This window comes from Hydractinia symbiolongicarpus, chromosome 12, assembly GCF_029227915.1.
Source record: "Hydractinia symbiolongicarpus strain clone_291-10 chromosome 12, HSymV2.1, whole genome shotgun sequence".
Classification (NCBI taxonomy): domain Eukaryota; kingdom Metazoa; phylum Cnidaria; class Hydrozoa; order Anthoathecata; family Hydractiniidae; genus Hydractinia; species Hydractinia symbiolongicarpus.
This window is the reverse complement of record NC_079886.1, coordinates 12045910-12063012: the sequence shown is the minus strand read 5'-3', so window position 1 is coordinate 12063012 and position 17103 is coordinate 12045910. Positions and strand designations below refer to the sequence as shown.

Here is a 17103-nt window from a genome sequence, read left to right as displayed (position 1 = left end):
TTTCGCTACCCATTGTGCAACAACGGTCCTAGGCATCTGTAGCAAACACATGACAGGCTCGGTACCCCTCATCAACAGCATTTTCAAATTCCACGTTTACTACCATATTCGTCGTATTCTGGCAAGAATGAAAGTTCCCATGCCGTACGACGATGGTTTTGAACAATACAAAAATCCCTACTCAACCTCGGGATACGCCCAAGTATGTAGGGAATATGGCGCAGATGCCAATTCTTTGTACAAGTTTAAGGCTGTCATGTCGTCATTGACAAATGGTAGATGGTGGCCCCAGGTTGACGGTGACTGGGCGAAATTTATTATGCCTACAAGCCAAAACCTTACATCTGAAGGATTGACAAAGCTAAGCGAGAGTATCTGGGTTTACGTGGTCCTATTGCTAGGGTCTCAAGCAGGGGCGAAAGCATCCTTAATCAGGACCGGTGGCGATAATTATACAGCAAGGCAAATTTTGTTACAAAAATTTGAGGCCATGGTCCAACGTCAGGAGAACGTAAGTCATGACATCACCAAATTCCAAAAGGTATTGCAGTATGCCCGAACTCCTGTGGACTTCGCCGTTATACAAGGCGTGTACATGCTACCATCCGATATGAACTTGCGCATAGACAAAATTGTCGGATACAACAATAATATTTTGATCGCACCCGCAAACGCAATAATAGGCATCAGACTTGACCTAAATAACAAGCCTATTGTAAGGCATGCATTCGCCGCACCCCTCAAGCATACTGCCAAAACACCTATATATACCCCAAAGCATGCCAAGCCCCCTATACCCACAAAGCATACCACGCCCCCCATACATACTCCTGATCATACTATACAGGCCATACCATCTATACCTCCCAGGCCTACTGCATCGCCCCCAATACACGAACAACCTCAACAAAACTAACATGAGGATACCAAGACTACTATGATAATAACAGGGGTCGGCCTCATCCTGGCCTATATTTCGGCGATTTTCATCAACTCAGACTTAATATTTCTCAGATGCTTAAAAACCTCGGAGGAAAGGGCCCCTACATTAATCTCCTCATCATCATCGTCAATGCCTGCAAATGAGGTATCTGTATAACCTTCCACAAATTTTGAATACTGTCATACGTCTCCATCTCCATCACCTCGGGTCTTATCAAAGGGGTCCTCTCATCATCCTCATCCCTATTCATAAGGACATTAACATCACGGATAAGATTCTGGGCCTCTGTCCTACTACCTTTGTTGGGTTTCTGATAGTCTTCAAAGCCTATCGCTCTCATATGTGCCACACCTAACCTGGAGCTGTTTTATGGTTGGAAAATTACCATCTTGCAGCGCAAGTATTACTTCCGGTAGTAATTTCTTCCCTGTCACAACCTTCTTTAATATTTCACCCCCTCACCCATTCGGAACCTATCGTAATGCATCGCATTGGGCGTCATTACCATCCCGTCCCTAAGATTCGTGTACAGGTTATCAACTTTCAAATGAAATAGCTCAGTCTTTTGCGCCTCCAGCCCCAGCTCCAGTTGCCTGCGCGCACCTCCCTGCTGCTGACCCGGCGTTGAAGTCCCCAATGATGCAGGCAATTGCGTTGATTGCTGGGTATCCTCTTTGTCACCTTTATCATCATGCCTACCTATGTCTTTCTCGTCCGTAACATCATATCCCGGGTTATCAGCCATCCTTTATTTACATATCATATATAATAAATATATAATGAACGCATACGGTACATTGATGGACCCCTACGCAGAAAGCAAGAAGCTATTAGGTATGAAGGGGCGCTGACAAAGAGTCCAGATTTCCCATACACCCTCGACCTTTGACCAGGAAGAAGATCTGTACGTTGACATTCCAAACATGCCACTCCATGATGTCATTATCCCGGTTAGTCTCAAGCTCTTATTTGATTTGGCAATAATGGGAACCAACACGGCACGTACGATCGTGTCAAACATAGGGAAAAGTCTGGTGAAGAACCTACGTATTACTCTAAACAACAAGTAGGTTCAAAATATCTCTGATTGCAATATTCTGGCATTGTACCGGGATCTCTGGCTATCCAAGTTCGAACGTAACAACAACCTCATATTGGAAGGTATTAAACCCAATGACGGGACCATCAGGGCCCTACAGGTCAAGGCAACTGGTCATGTGGGAACAGATGAGTAGAAAGCTATCGTTAAAGCCTATGGACATACCTTTTGTATACCCATTGGAAAGATGTTCGAGTTGACACGAGATTTGCCTTTTTATCCGGCAGGCCTGTACGACAGATTGCAATTCATTATCAATCTCGGCCTTACAGCGATGTCATCAAGAATGCAGGGACGGCAGCCTCGGGGTCTACGGCGGCCAAGGCAGCTGATGCCGCGTATAAAATAATTAACATCAGGCTGGAATTCGACAAGGTCAATCATGAGGGAGTGGCAAGTGCCATGATGTCCCGATTTTCGAGACTCGCCCTACCCTATGAGAGGGTACTTAGAATGAAGGTGCTTATAATGAAAAAGGCTGATACCTCATACAATCTCCAGATTGATAGTCCTTCCAAGTCCTTCAAAGGTGTACTGCTGCTGTTTTTAGATCCCTCCAAAATAAAACCCTATGCCGGTGTTAACGAAACGTTTTACAACCCAAAAATCGAGAAGATCAGCGTCACTGTCGAGGGGGAACCTAATGAATTGTATAGTCACGAAATGTTGCTCAAGGATCATTTGGAGCAAATCGTCAATATATTTGGCAGGCGTGGGAATACTAATGTAACTATCGGACAGTTTTTAATGAACGCTATGCCCTATTTGTGGACTTCCAGAGCTCCCCCGATGACATGCTGCATGGTAGTGGTAGACCATTACTAAGACTGAGTGATGGAATCACCCTGCATATCATCAAAGAAGCCGATGGAACAGGTGTTTTAAATGTTACGTGTATCTGTTACAAGATGTCCAGCTTAATATTTTGGACGGTAGCCTGGATAGGATGGAGTACTAATAAATGGCTACTCTTATGATCATTGCGGGGGCGCGTTAATGAACACCCTAGCCTTCTCCGGGACCAATTATCTATTCAGCAAACTTCCGGGCATGGTAAGGCGGAGAGGAAAAGACATGACCTTGCGGTTGAAAGGCTCAACACGGCCCGGGCGCAGTGGATACGTAAGAGGCAGGCTAAATTGGACTGGTTCAACGAGGAACGAGAGAAACAAATAAAAGCCGGCAGAAGCCTAAAAGAATTAGACGATAGCATGTACCAATTTTATATTGCCTCTGATGGAAAGGCCCCACAATTGAAGGACTTTTACACACCCTCGAAGCAGCAACAGGATGGTAAACTCACGTTCGTCCTTGGCTCCCTGTCCCTGCTAGGCTTCGTGGCTTACAAGTATCTGTAAGAACGCGTTTTCTGACATATAATAAATATGTCAGAAAAATCACCACATATCATTACGGAGGAGGAAGCAGAAAAGCTGGGAAATATCTACTATATCCCAGAACATCTCTGGACCGGACGAAAGGCCGTTAAATTACTCTCGAATGAGAGCAGTCTCTACAAAAAGAAGGTAATACATTGGCTTAGTAGGCAACTCCTATGGCTACGACACATTCAGGGCCCAAAACGTATTGACTACCCTCATTTTACCATTATAACACCGAATGATATGCACCAATTTGATCTGTTGTACATGCCACATGACAAGCTATATGGTAGCACCTACAAGTACATCCTCACGGGCATCGATGTAGCCGCACGTTACAAAGTAGCGAGGTCCCTAAGAACGAAGAGACCTAGCGAGGTCGTGGAGATGATAAAGGATATCTACAGGGCGGGACCTTTACGATACCCCAAGATTTTTCAGTGCGACAATGGTTCCGAATTCAAATCCGACGTAACGAAACTAATGGAAGGCAAGGGGGTTGAGATCAAGAGAGCTACCATGAAATATCACCATACATTCACGGCCTTTGTCAAAAGTTACAACAAGGTCCTTGCGGAAAGACTATTCAAGCCCCAAGATGCCCAGGAGTTAGCATCCGATGAAACTAGTACCACCTGGATCAAGCATTTGTACACTATAGTGAAAGGTCTCAACAATACCAAGACTACTATGATCGGCATAAAGCCCAATAAGGCGATCAAGCTCGAAGATGTCCCACTTGCAAAAAGCGAGGAATATCCAGAGGAAAAGCCTCTACCTGAGGATGGTTTATACTTGTACCTCCTGCAACCTGGAGAAGAGCACGGTGATGCGAAACGGCGTGCCACCGATGCTTTCTGGAGTAAAAAGATGTATAGGCTGGACCATATAGTAGTAGGTAGTCACATGCTATATTATTTGAAAGATGGTCCTGAAAGAAGCTTCGTCTCGGAAGTGTTGATGCTTATTCCAGAAGATGTCGAAGTGCCTCCAGAACATGTTAAAGAGTGGTAGGTATCTTTTGTATTGAGACATAGCTAAGTGATATAAACTAAATGAGTTTATAGTGCTGGTGTTAGGTTAGGATAATTCCTCTAATGTTAATTCCTTTTATTAATTATTCGGTTTAAGCATAATGCAACAGGAAAGCGACGATTCCATGCTCCCACAGCACAGCAAAAATGGCGACCATGACTTCACCTTACAGGACCCCGAATACCCTGTTCCTATCCCCGTGGACTGCACAGCCTCGGGACCAGAAGTCACGTCATCAGTGGCATGTGCCGCCAAAGTGTTTTGGCAAAAAAGGCTCAAGGGCGATGTTCTCAAGTGGAAGTTAGAAACGGTAGCAATTCCATCGAACTGCAACTTTCTACTCCCAAAGAGAACAAACACCGAAATTTGGAAAACACTTCCAATTTTCACAGGTCCACTGACGTTAAAATGCAGGACATCCAAAACATGCATTCAGCGTCGGTTGCTATGCTTCTGAAAGCTTCATCTACGTTGGTGGAGAAATCCGGTGATGCCAACGCAGACACAAAGGGTCCGTTAAACGACCTTAATGACGCCATGAACCTCGCTGGTAAGACCTCCCAGCTGCTAAATCAGGTCAGGCGAGACTTAATTAAGCCTTCCTTGCCAAAAGAGTACGTAGCCTTAGCTACGGAAGTGGAAGAGGATTCCGAATGGCTGTTTGGTTCCTCCGTCTGCGAAAGGCTTGAGAAGCTGAAAAAGGAGAACCAGCTCAAATCACTCCTGGAAAGAGGCCAAAAAAGAAGATTCGAGCCTTCATCAAACAAAGGCTTACTAGCCCCAAAAGAGGACCAACTACCACAATGGGCAATCCCAATCAAAGAAACCGTACCGCAGCCACAACAGCAACTTTTCCAAGCACACCAACAGGAAAAATTAATCCCTGAGGTAAGCGATACTGAGACCCTAGATTTTGGCAACTTACCTTAGCTTGATCCTATACGTTACAGGGTGTCTCGGAGATACGCTATTGTTTCTCTAATTTCTAATGTTGTGAAGTTTGAATCCTAAACTCAAATTTTTTCTAATTCCCATTTTTGCTATTTTTTCTGTTCATAGTCTGCTATTTGATTCTTATTTTCTTTTCTTTCTTTTTTTCTAACATTCTCATAATTTTATATATATTATTTAAAAACAAAAAACAATTTTTGGCTCTTTGTTTACTTTGTTTATTTTTGTTTTAACAGGTCACTCGTTGATAACAGTGCAGATATATTATATCATACTGAAGATGTAAACCTGTATAAATATGATTAATAATAATAATAATAAAAAAGCTTTTCTAAGGTCAAAAGTCAAATATTTTAAACCCGGTTCTCTCAGGTTTCATTTTGATCAGTGGAAAGACATAACTACCGATGGGGAGATCCTCCAGACAGTGTCTGGTTTGCAAATTCTAGTAAACGAGATGCCCCAAACCCCATATCGGACATACCCCCTAGATAGAAAAAAGAAACTCTTCATTGACGAAGAAATTCAAAGCCTTTTGGGGAAAGGTGTAATAAGGTTGAGCAGTCGCAAACCAGGCGACTTTATCTCACCCATATTCGTCACCGAGAAATCAGACGGTGGGTTCAGGCTCATCCTAAACCTGAAAAAACTCAATGTACACATTGAGAAAAGAAAGTTTAAGATGCAAACCTTAACGTCCATTCTCCGATTAATCCAAAAGGACTTGTATCTGGCAAAACTTGATATCAAGGATGCATACTATAGCATACCAATACACAAAGAAAGCCAGAAGCTCCTAAAATTCGAACATGAGGGTAAGGTATACGTGTTCCTGGTACTCCCCTTCGGCTATACAGAAGAACCTCGAAAATTCACCAAGATAATGAAACCACCCTTATCTAAATTAAGGAAGGAACAGGTCACCATTGCTGACTGCATTGACGACTTGATCACTATGAACGTCAGTAAACAACAGTGCTGCAATAACGTACACAAAACCGTTGTTTTGTTAGATTCACTGGGATTTACGGTCCACCCAGACAAATCCGAGTTTGAACCAAAACAAGTTTTGGAATTCCTTGGATTCGTCATCGATACAGTGAATATGACCGTCGCTCTCACCCCCAAAAAGAAGGCAGCCATAATCGATCTGTGTCAAGCAGTGACACAGAGAGAGAAGATAACAATAAGAACTCTAGCGCGATTAATTGGTAAGTTTACCAGCAGCCTTATTGGGGTACCACACGGTAGACTCTACTATAGATCTATCGAAAGACTAAAAATTGAGTCCTTAAAAAAAGAGCGCCGGAAACTTTGATGTGCAGATCACATTAACCCCTACTGCCATGGGTGACATATCTTTATGAAAGAATAATTTATGGGGTAGCATAGCCCCAATAGTTCGAGGCAACCCCCAGGTCATTATATCCACGGATGCCTCAACAAGAGGTTGGGGAGCGTCAATGACACAAACCCACACAGGGGGTGAGTTTCATCTCTGGAGCAGGAACACCACATAAATGTCCTAGAACTAATGGCAGCATTCTTTGGACTACAGGCTCTTTGCAACCATACTGCAAACACTACCATATTGCTAAAGATGGATAACACTTCAGCAGTAGCCTGTATAAACAAAATGGGTAGCGTAAAATCTATCCCAATGAATAAGATTACACATAGCATTTGGGAATGGGCAATAAGCAAAAATAATTGGATAGTCGCTACACATCTCCCTGGCATTCTTAATGTAGAAGCAGACAGAGAGTCGCGACAACAGGAGACAAGAACAGAATGGATGTTAAACAAATCAACATTCCGCTATGCACTGAACGAACTGGACTTCCGTCCAGAAACAGACCTCTTCGCGAGTAGAATAAACACGCAGTTACCTGCCTTTTTCTCATATCGACCTGGTCCCAACTGCATCGGAGTAAACTCGTTTACTGAGGATTGGCACAATATCTCGTTTTATGCCTTTCCACCCTTCGCCTGCCTTCCCCAGGTAATTCAAAAGATCCATAGTGATAAGGCAGTAGGTATCCTGGTAATTCCGGACTGGCCTAACCAACCATGGTTCACAGGGTATTTTGAACTAATCATTAAAGAAATTCTTGTTTTACCTTGAATGGACCTATTACTGCTTCCACAGCAACCAAGTGTCTTTCATCCACTGCACCCAAATCTAAGTCTTCGGATAGCAATTGTCTCAGGGAGGCAATAAACCTAAAACAGTCATGTTCTGACGATCTTAAACAACTGCTCACTGCATCGTGGTCAGAAAAAACCCAATCCAGCTATAATCTCTATTTAAGGAAATGGCTGAAGTTTTGTAAAAGTGAAAAAATCCCAGAGCCTTATAGGGCTAGTCATAAACAAGGTATGGACTTCCTTGCTTTCCTTTTCCACGTAGAAAAGGCAAGTTATGGATACATCGCAGCGGCAAGGTCAGCCCTGTCAGCTGTATTACCAAAGGATGCAGGAACAAGCTTTGGTAAGAACGAGGACGTTAGCAGACTAATCAAGGGAGTTTTCAAGCTACGTCCTTCCCTACCAAAACACACTGTGATATATGACCCTGATGTAATATTAAACTATATGACAACCTTGCCTGGTAACCAGCACCTGGAGTTAAAGTTACTAACGAAAAAACTAGCCGCCTTGTTGTGCCACCTGAGTGGCCAGAGAGCCCAGACAATAGGTGCCCTAAAGGTTAACTTTTGTCATCGATCTTCAGATAGGTACACTTTCTACATCTCTACAATCATGAAGACAACAAAACCAGGCAAACATCAGGAACCTCTGCAATTCGAGAAGTACCACCTCGATAACCGGATATGTATAGTCCACTGCCTAGATGAATACCTGAGGAGGACAGACCTTATACGAGAGAACCTTGAAAACCAACCAAGGGAACTACTTCTCTTTTATGCATATCCCCATAAACCTATCGGAATCACCACCATTGCAAAATACGTTAAAACTTTCTTAAGGCCGGTTTCCATACAGCTACATTTTGCGCCCAGTCGTAAAATGCGCCGCGACTTTTATCACATATACCGAACCATTTCCATTTCGCGATTTTTGCTCACGTGTTTTTTGCAAAACATGGCTGATGTTAACTGACGATATTTGTTGCTGCAAAATTTGAGAGTAGTCCTAGCAATATTTTTATGGCGTAGAAATAAACAACGTTGTAAAATACGTAAGAAAAACATGTGGATGAGACGACTTTCCATAGAAAGAAGAATCAAAGGACTATACAACGTTTTGCTTATGGATTTAATATCGTCAGATCACGAGTAGTCTTTTTAAGTTTGTTTACAATGTTGTTTCTTTGTGCTTCCACAGACTCATTAATGTTATTTTGTTTTTCATCTACTTCACTTGATTGATATATATTCTGTTTCTCTACATTCATTTGGCTTTGACAAAAATTTAACACAGAAACGAGATTTTGCTAGCCATATTGAAATGATCTAATTAAAAATTCTTTCGTAATTCATGTAGATTGCTACCTTTTGATTGGCTGTTAAGCTGAAGCGCAAAATGTAGCTCGCATAAAGTAGAGCCTGTTCAACATTTTTTAAATCGCGCCAGCGCATGCAAAAGCGCGAGGTCAGCGGCATTATTCTGATAATGCGCATGCGTAGATCAAAAGTCACGGCGCATTTTACGACTGGGCGCAAAATGTAGCTGTATGGAAACCGGCCTTTAGGCTTGGCTGGCATCGATATTAAGACGTTCAGCACCCATTCCACAAGGAGTGCGTCTACCAGCAAGGCAGAGGACATAGGCGTACCTATGAAGACAATCGCAAAAGCGGCAGGCTGGAGAGGCACTAGCACGTTTGCAACACATTACAAATTGCCCATAAGCAAGAGCTTTGGGAACGAACTTCTTAAATGTTTATAAACACATTTACTTGCGTTAGATTTTGTATATGTCTATATATATGTAATAGACATGTACCGTTATGGTACATTGTGGCATTGCCAGGAGTTATAACAGACAAACCGTTAATATGTAGTTCTGTTTAACCATATACTAGTCCTTGCCCAGTTTTTACTAAACTGTTTGTTGAATCCAAAATAGGTGGCTTTGAAATCTCATTTGAATGCTTACGATCAGAGGCTAAATTATTATTTACAAAATTAGACAAATGAAATAAAGTTTAATTAAAATAATAATTTAGCTCTGATCTAAGTATTCAAGTGCCCACCACCACTCCCCTAACACCTTTAGCACTATTATTCACTATTTTGGCCTTCACAATGGGTCTTTGAAGCAGTAAATTTACGGAAGCCGAATCTCACTTGAATACTTAGATCAGAGCTAAATTATTATTTTTAATTAAACTTCATTTAATTTGTCTAATTTTGTAAAAAAAAATGCAGTACGCAGAGAATTAATCATTTTTTCCTTTGTATTTTCACTTTTTAAACTGGTGCGATATATTGATTTTACAATTATTTAAAGGAAGGATACTCAGTATTGACATAAGATTGTATATTATGAAAGTTCAAGACCTAAACATGGTTATTAAGTTAATTGCTTCGAGTTGTGGGGTACACTCATCATGAAAAGTTGGCAGTCAAAAGAGAAAGAAACCTTATTTTGGAAGCTAGTTACATCACAAGTGTTAATATTGTCTTAAAATATCACAGTGCTGATCAAAGAGGAATTGCTAGTTATGTCATTCAAGATTTATATAGCTACTAGTACAGCCAAAATAATGTAGCTCATTAAACACAAGTAAAGAAAACAATGGGTTTTTTTCTAAACTAATAGTTCTATGCTTATTAAACAGATACCTAGCTAGCTATAATATTAAAAAAAATCCAAAATTTCTTATTTTGTGTTTGCTAGAAACATTATTTAACTAAGCAGGGCAGAGCTAGCTACCTACATTTTTTATAAACCAAATTAAACATTGTCAAAAAGCTGGCTGTATCTGTCTCGTAGTTTTTGTTAGCTAGGGGTCACACTGGGTCACTCATATATATCGTAACCTTATTCATACAGTAATCAGATATATAGGTGGGCAAGTGCCCAGATGCTAATAATAGGATCATAAAAACTCATTTCTAATTATCACTCAACTTCAAAAAACATCAAACAGTGCAGTTTGAACACCAACCTAGCTTTGAAAATTGCTACGCCTCAATTTTGCATTGGAATAACTTTAATCTGTAAAGTACAAAGTTTTGACCGCTGCGAAATATAAAATAAAATAATATACTGTGGTTAAAATAAACAAATTTAATGGAGAATAACTTTTTAAAGTGACTTTAACTGTTTTCGTCAAATATTTTCGGTTGCCAAATTTTTCTTATGTCAATGTACCAAAATTACTAAGCTATCACAAAATTGTAAAAGTGGAACTTGCCTAAATTTATTCATGCATTTTACCAAAATTAAGAACACAGTAATACAGTGTAACATGCTATTATATATATCCCTTCCTAGCTAGTTATGTAATATTTATATACAATAATTTCTAACGAAAAGTCAAAGCCAGTCATTATATCATTGAAGTGTGTATTTTATTTTCAATCAATTTCATCTGTGCTCTTTTTTATATAACTAGTTAGCTATACTTTGCAAATAAATCCTTTATTAAATGCTCTTCCATGTTAATCCATGTCAAACTTGCAGATCCATAGACGAATTTCAATGTTTACATTTTTCGGCACTTCTGCGCATGCGCGGCTTGCCGTAAAAATCGACAGGCAAAACATTAGCCGCGCCTTTTCGTTCTTTCATAAGGAAGTTATCGAAGAGGGAAGACGTGTTGTGATAGTTAGAGAGAAAAAACTTAAAATTATTTAAAATATTCGTCGTAAACGTTGAAGTACTGATTGTGGAAGGATGCCTGATAGTTGCTGTGTACCGAATTGTACGAACAGACGCAAGAAAGGCGATGGAAGTGGTGGTTTTTTTCGAATTCCTTCGAAGAAATACCCAGACGTCAGAAAAAGATGGTTGACTGCGATTGGCAGGGTGGATTGGCCAGAACAGCTAATTGGAAATGCTAAAGTATGCCATCTGCATTTCACATCTGGTATGTATATTCATTTCTCTTGTCCATAAACGTTTGAAACTCCCTCTTCCCCCCTCTGGGTGAGGCCTCCCTGTCTCGTATTTACTACCGCACTGAGATTCTTTCACTCCCAGTAAGTCAATGTTTTGCACATCTAGTCACTGTGAATATATGGAATATTCTATTCTTTTTGTAGGAAAAAAATCAAAGGACCCACTGAGCCCTGATTTTGTGCCATCAGTTTTCGACCGAATTGGGAAAAAAATGAGTGAGGAAAAAAAGAAAGAGAAACAGGATCGATTCCAACGTGCACGTCTGAGAGTTAAGCAGCGCTCAAATCTTCCTGTTGTGGAAGAGCCCAGTGAAGTTTTGGAACCAGAGGAGGAAGAGCTAAGCCCACAAGATATGGAGATTGAAAAATTAAAACAAAAAGTGACAGAAATAGAGAATGTTGTGAAAGAAAAAGAAAATAACATCAAGGAAGTGACTCGAAAATACTGTAGCATCCAAAATGAACTTGTCAACAGGATGGCTGAAATCCATCAGTTAAAAAATAAAAACAATTTGTCAAGAAAATTCCAACTAAATTATGGACATTTGAAAAGTCACAAAAATTATTTTTATTTTTATACTGGATTGGACCAAGCACGCTTCAACTGGGTATTTGCAATTATCAAAAATAAAATGAAACGTATCAGCAGAATATTGACACCGAAAGATCACCTTGTTGTTGTCCTGGTAAAATTGAAACTTGGCTTGTATAACAAAGATATCGCTTTCAGGTTTGGAATTACATGCAAAATGGTCACCAAAATTTATCGAAGCTTGCTTAAAGTATTATCAAAATCTTTACTTTTTTTAATTGTGTGGCCTGAGAAGGAAGCTATACGTAAGCATATGCCGAAGTGTTTCAAAAAGTACCTAAGTTGTCGCTGCATCATTGACTGCACTGAGATATTCATACAACGTCCATTAAATCTCAATGCCAGAGCACAGACATGGTCTAATTACAAGAATACTAATACCATCAAGTATTTGGTTGCATGTTCTCCAACAGGAAGTGTTAGTTTCCTATCAGAAGGATGGGGAGGTAGAGTCTCTGATAAGGAAATAACAATAAAAAGTGGTTTTTTGGATTTAGTCGAAAATGGAGATCTTGTTTTGGCTGATCGAGGATTCCTTATCGAGCAAGAGTTGGCAACACGAGGCGTGGTATTAAAAATACCTGAATTTACCAGAGGGAAGGAACAAATGTCAGCAATGGATGTAGATCGATCTCGAAAAATAGCCAATGTTCGAATCCACATTGAGAGAGTTATTGGACGTTTGAGAAAGTTTAAAATTTTGAACACAACCATACCTATCACTCAAGTAGATTTATTGGACGATGTGTTTATCGTTATATGTGCTTTGGTGAACTTGAACAAAGGCATTATATAACATATATTATTACAGAGAATTTGATACTTCGCACACAACTAACATATTGTTATATTATATTACATATATTACTTTGATATAATGTGACACACTATTTTTTTTTAATATTATTCTGACAGGTAGAACATAGCCAAGTTTTCGGTGCTCTTGTTATCTTCACACAAGAATAATGGAACCATTCTATGTCACATGAGCCTAAATTGTCACAACCAATCATAGGTGGGAAGGATGGTCTTCTGCATATGCAATACACCTTTTCTTCATTTAGTAACTTGGGATCACTTTTCCGAGTGACAAGCTCTGGTAACAAAACCTTTTCGAATACAATGGCCAGTTTTTCACGAAGTTTCCGACAAAATGGTTCATTTTTTGTAACCCTGATCAGAAAAGTATCATTTTCTTGCTTTCCTTGTGAAAAAACAAAGAAGTCACAATAATTCATTTTAGTTACTAACATTTGATGTTGTACTTGGAAGTAATAAGCATGATTTTTTTTGAATTTCCCAGCTTTATCAATGGGACAATTTTTATCGTTTCTCCATAGCTTCAAACTTTTTTTATATTTAAATGGGCATTTGATCTCAACTAAACTCTGACCATGACATTTGCACTTCACTAATCCATCAGGGCTTGCTGCAAGATATGGAAAGTTTGGATCAATATGAAGTCCAGTTGTGACAACTTGGAGATCAACATGGTGTTGTTTGACATGTTGTTCATATACTGAACGAGCTCTATTCTCCATTCTTTTCCCATATCTTGTTGCAACAACGTCAACAGGCTCTTTATATTGCATGATGGTCTCAATTAACGTTTTTGTTTTTTTCAAATCTGAAGTGAAGGCAAGTTTTGAAACTGAAGCTGTTATTCGCCCAGCTCGATGTAGCATCCATTTGTCGCTAAGGCTTTGAGCTTCTGTGAATTTTTTCAAGTTTTCAAACTGTATATCAAAGCACGAGGATTTGTATTGATTGTAATTTTTTTGAGCAATGTTATTTATTTCTATTTCATTTTTATTTATGGCAGCGGAGTCGTATATGTATGTCAATGGTTCAGGAAGAATGTTTTTTTCATTTTCATCCGCAGTTTCTGTTTCGCTATCATCATGGTGTGTTGTTTCACCTAAATCCAGACTTATATTTTTAAGTACAACTGCATCTGGAGCAATTTGACTGAGTGAAATCCACTGTTGTTTTTCCTCTTCTGTTACGAATTTCAAGGGATCCACTGATGTGAATCCTTTCAATTCACCTTCAAAAGGTTCGTCTATAGTAGGCAGGACTTCGCTTTTTTTTGGTCTTTTGAAGTTTATGTGCTTCAGAGGTGCAGGGTGTGCTCTTTTTCTAGATTTTTTCCATGAGCATAATTTGCTTGTGCAAGCTTTTTTGTTTAACTCCAATGTAGCACAAGCAACCAGTTTGAACAAAAGGGCAGCAACATGACTGCATGCCGAGCCAAGGCTAAAAGTAAAAATTTTATTAGTCACTTCAAAAAGAAAAAAAATTGTTAGTGAAGAAGGAAAGCTAATGTGAATTTTTACCCAGCAACGCAGGTACAATTTGCTGAAAGTACCCATCCACTTGTGTGTAAAATGATCCATACATCATATAGTTTTTGCTTTTGTCCTTGTCTCTGACTAGGTAGTACGGAGGTTTTAATGTAGCAAAATTCAACGTCTTTCAAGAGGTGGCAATAAACATCTTGAACATGCCCAGAAAGATAAAAGTTGTAAGCTTCTAAGGATTTATAAGCTTTTAAAGATTCATTTGTAAATTCACTGGGTGTATGGATGAGATAGACATACAAATCCATATGCGTAACATCGGGTAGCAATGATACATCGTCGCTCCAATCTTCTCCCTTCAGTGAAAAAGGGTCGCGTAGGAGTGTTCCGTTGGCAAGCGTGAGTTTTTTTGAATAATGCTGTTTATCTTCACTTACTAATTTCGAGAAGTATTCGGTCGACATATTGGAAGTGAAGACCACGAGGCGGCCGCTTTCGTTTTGTCGCATTATACTCTGTACAACTCTTGGTCTGTGTTTATACCTCGCGTACATATTTTGGGCTGTATCAATTACCCACAAAAATTTCCAAGGCAAGGATATAAAAACGTCGCAGTTTAAACGCAGCTATTTAGTCGAACACAATGCAGGACTTGCTTACTCGCGTACTCCTGGTGTGTAGGCTTGTAAAGCCGAAGTAATGGTCGAGAATAAAAGCCCGCGATGTAGAATATCATTAAAATCTTAGTAACGGAGTTCATAATGGTAGTGCAAGTTTCGATCGAAAGGTTTGTTTACTTTTTAAGCGATTTAAAACGATCGTTTAATAAGCAATTACCCTATTTGTTTACTATCTTGCCTGCCATTTTGCCTGTCGATTTGCGCAGAGGCTTGGGAACTGGTTATGTGACGTCACACGGAAATTCGTCTATATATAGCTAGCTAGCTATATAGCTTACTGAAAAAAAACTTCCTTTAAGTCTTTCTATAGCTAGCTGTAATTCTTATTTCTTCTTGCCAAAGTGCACTGATAATGATAGAAAAGTGTTTCTTTTTAACCATTACTTTATTCCTCACAACACAAAATGTTTGGTATATGTAGCTAATTGCAACAGGAAGCTAACCCCTAAAACCAACATCAACAATATGTCCTCTCTTGCCTCTCTATAAAAGTCAGTAATTTAAGTTTTCTTCGATTCCAACATCTTACCCATGTCAATATACCACAAAGAGGGTTAGCAACACCATTTAAACGTGTTATTAAAAAGCAAAACGTCAGTTAAAGTAAAAAATTAGTTGAAGAAACATCAGGCAGGATTTTGCATTTCTGCCTCTTTTCGCAGCACTAACCAGAATAGTTGTGAAAAACTGACCATGAAAATTATTTAGGCCATCGAGACAAATGAAAACAAGCCAAAAATTTGTCCCTACAAAGCGCTTCGCTTGCGCCCAGACCTGCGCGGTATGAAACTCCGTCCGTAATAGGATACCAGCCTGACAGACTCCCACAGGGCATCGATCAAGGAGCGGAACAGACTCGCAAAAAAGTTCAAGATGCATGGGACCTGGGTGAGGTATTGCGATCATGGACTGCTGAGTATTAGCATTATCACCTCGGGTGTTGGGGTCGGGGCGTTAGCCACGGGCTTGGGTGCTCCACTCTGTATTGCGATGGGCGGATTGAAAATGGAACCAGTATAGAAAGTGTTGCGGAGAGGTTGCCAAGGCAAAGGCATTAAGGAAAGGGCACGGCAATATATTTAGCGTTGCACGGCAAAGGCAGGCAAGGAAACGGGAAGAGGAATCAGCAAGGCAGGGGTAGGCAAGACAGGGGTAGGCAAGGCATGGGAGGCACAGGCAAGGGCATAGCAGGCAGGCACCAGAAAAGGCATAGGAAAGGAAGGGATTTATTAAGAACGGCAAGGAAAGGGAGCGACAAAAGCAGGCAAGAAAACAGGAAGAGGAATCAGCAAGGCAGGGGTAGGCAAGGCAGGGGAGGCACAGACAAGGGCATAGTAAGCAGGCAACAGAAAAGACATAGAAAGGGTAGGCAATGGCAAAGGAACGGCAAGGCAGGGCCAGGCATTTAAATATACACTCCTTCCCCTTCTACAACTCGAAGATTACGTATATTTAATTAAGGTATTATAAGGTCAATATACAGAATTTTATCAATATAATACAACGGGGTTGTTGCAGGTGCAAGATAATGTTTTTCATGCCCTGTCCAGGATTCGAACCTGGATCTCTCGTTTACGAGTGTCATAGCCATTAGACTAACAAGGCGTAATAATTATGTAATTTTGTTAATTAAATATACTTAAATATTTACACTTGTGTCTAATAAAGTAAGTAATATTGATCATTATCCATCAGTTTTTGACCTTTCGTATTAAAGGATCGTGTGTTTCAGGCTTAATCCCGAAGTTTGAGGTGAAACTAAGAAGTTTATTGAAAAAATTTTCCAGCATGCAAAGGAACGAATATTATCAGAACAAACTACCACTTTATTCTTTATTATTCCATGAAATTAACGAGTCAAGAAATTAACGCAAATTACATTTAATTAACGCGAATTTGAGAATATGCTACATCACACGGAGCGAAAATTACGGTACAAGGGCGATTTTATTAATTGTAAAAAAAGTCGGCAATTTACAGTATTTTAATCAACGAGTCATGAAATTAAAAGTCTTTAAATTAACACGAA

At 39.8% G+C, this 17103-nt stretch overlaps 3 protein-coding genes across 3 annotated transcripts; 2 read left to right on the top strand and 1 right to left on the bottom strand.

The window, feature by feature from the left end:
• The first annotated feature begins 4337 nt into the window (after positions 1 to 4337).
• Positions 4338 to 9948, top strand: LOC130622350 (uncharacterized). The gene is made up of 2 exons (XM_057437808.1): positions 4338 to 5347; positions 9126 to 9948. The coding sequence occupies exons 1-2, from the start codon at positions 4703 to 4705 to the stop codon at positions 9201 to 9203; spliced, it is 723 nt and encodes a 240-aa protein (XP_057293791.1). The 5' UTR covers positions 4338 to 4702; the 3' UTR covers positions 9204 to 9948.
• A 1221-nt stretch (positions 9949 to 11169) lies between these two features.
• On the top strand, positions 11170 to 13015 carry LOC130621121 (uncharacterized). The gene is made up of 2 exons (XM_057436426.1): positions 11170 to 11471; positions 11647 to 13015. The coding sequence occupies exons 1-2, from the start codon at positions 11279 to 11281 to the stop codon at positions 12888 to 12890; spliced, it is 1437 nt and encodes a 478-aa protein (XP_057292409.1). The 5' UTR covers positions 11170 to 11278; the 3' UTR covers positions 12891 to 13015.
• On the bottom strand, positions 12510 to 15931 carry LOC130621120 (uncharacterized). The gene is made up of 2 exons (XM_057436425.1): positions 14431 to 15931; positions 12510 to 14350 (listed from the first exon to the last, which is right to left on the bottom strand). Exons 1-2 carry the CDS (start codon positions 14946 to 14948, stop codon positions 12982 to 12984), a joined length of 1887 nt encoding a protein of 628 aa, XP_057292408.1. The 5' UTR covers positions 14949 to 15931; the 3' UTR covers positions 12510 to 12981.
• Between the last annotated feature and the right edge of the window lie 1172 nt (positions 15932 to 17103).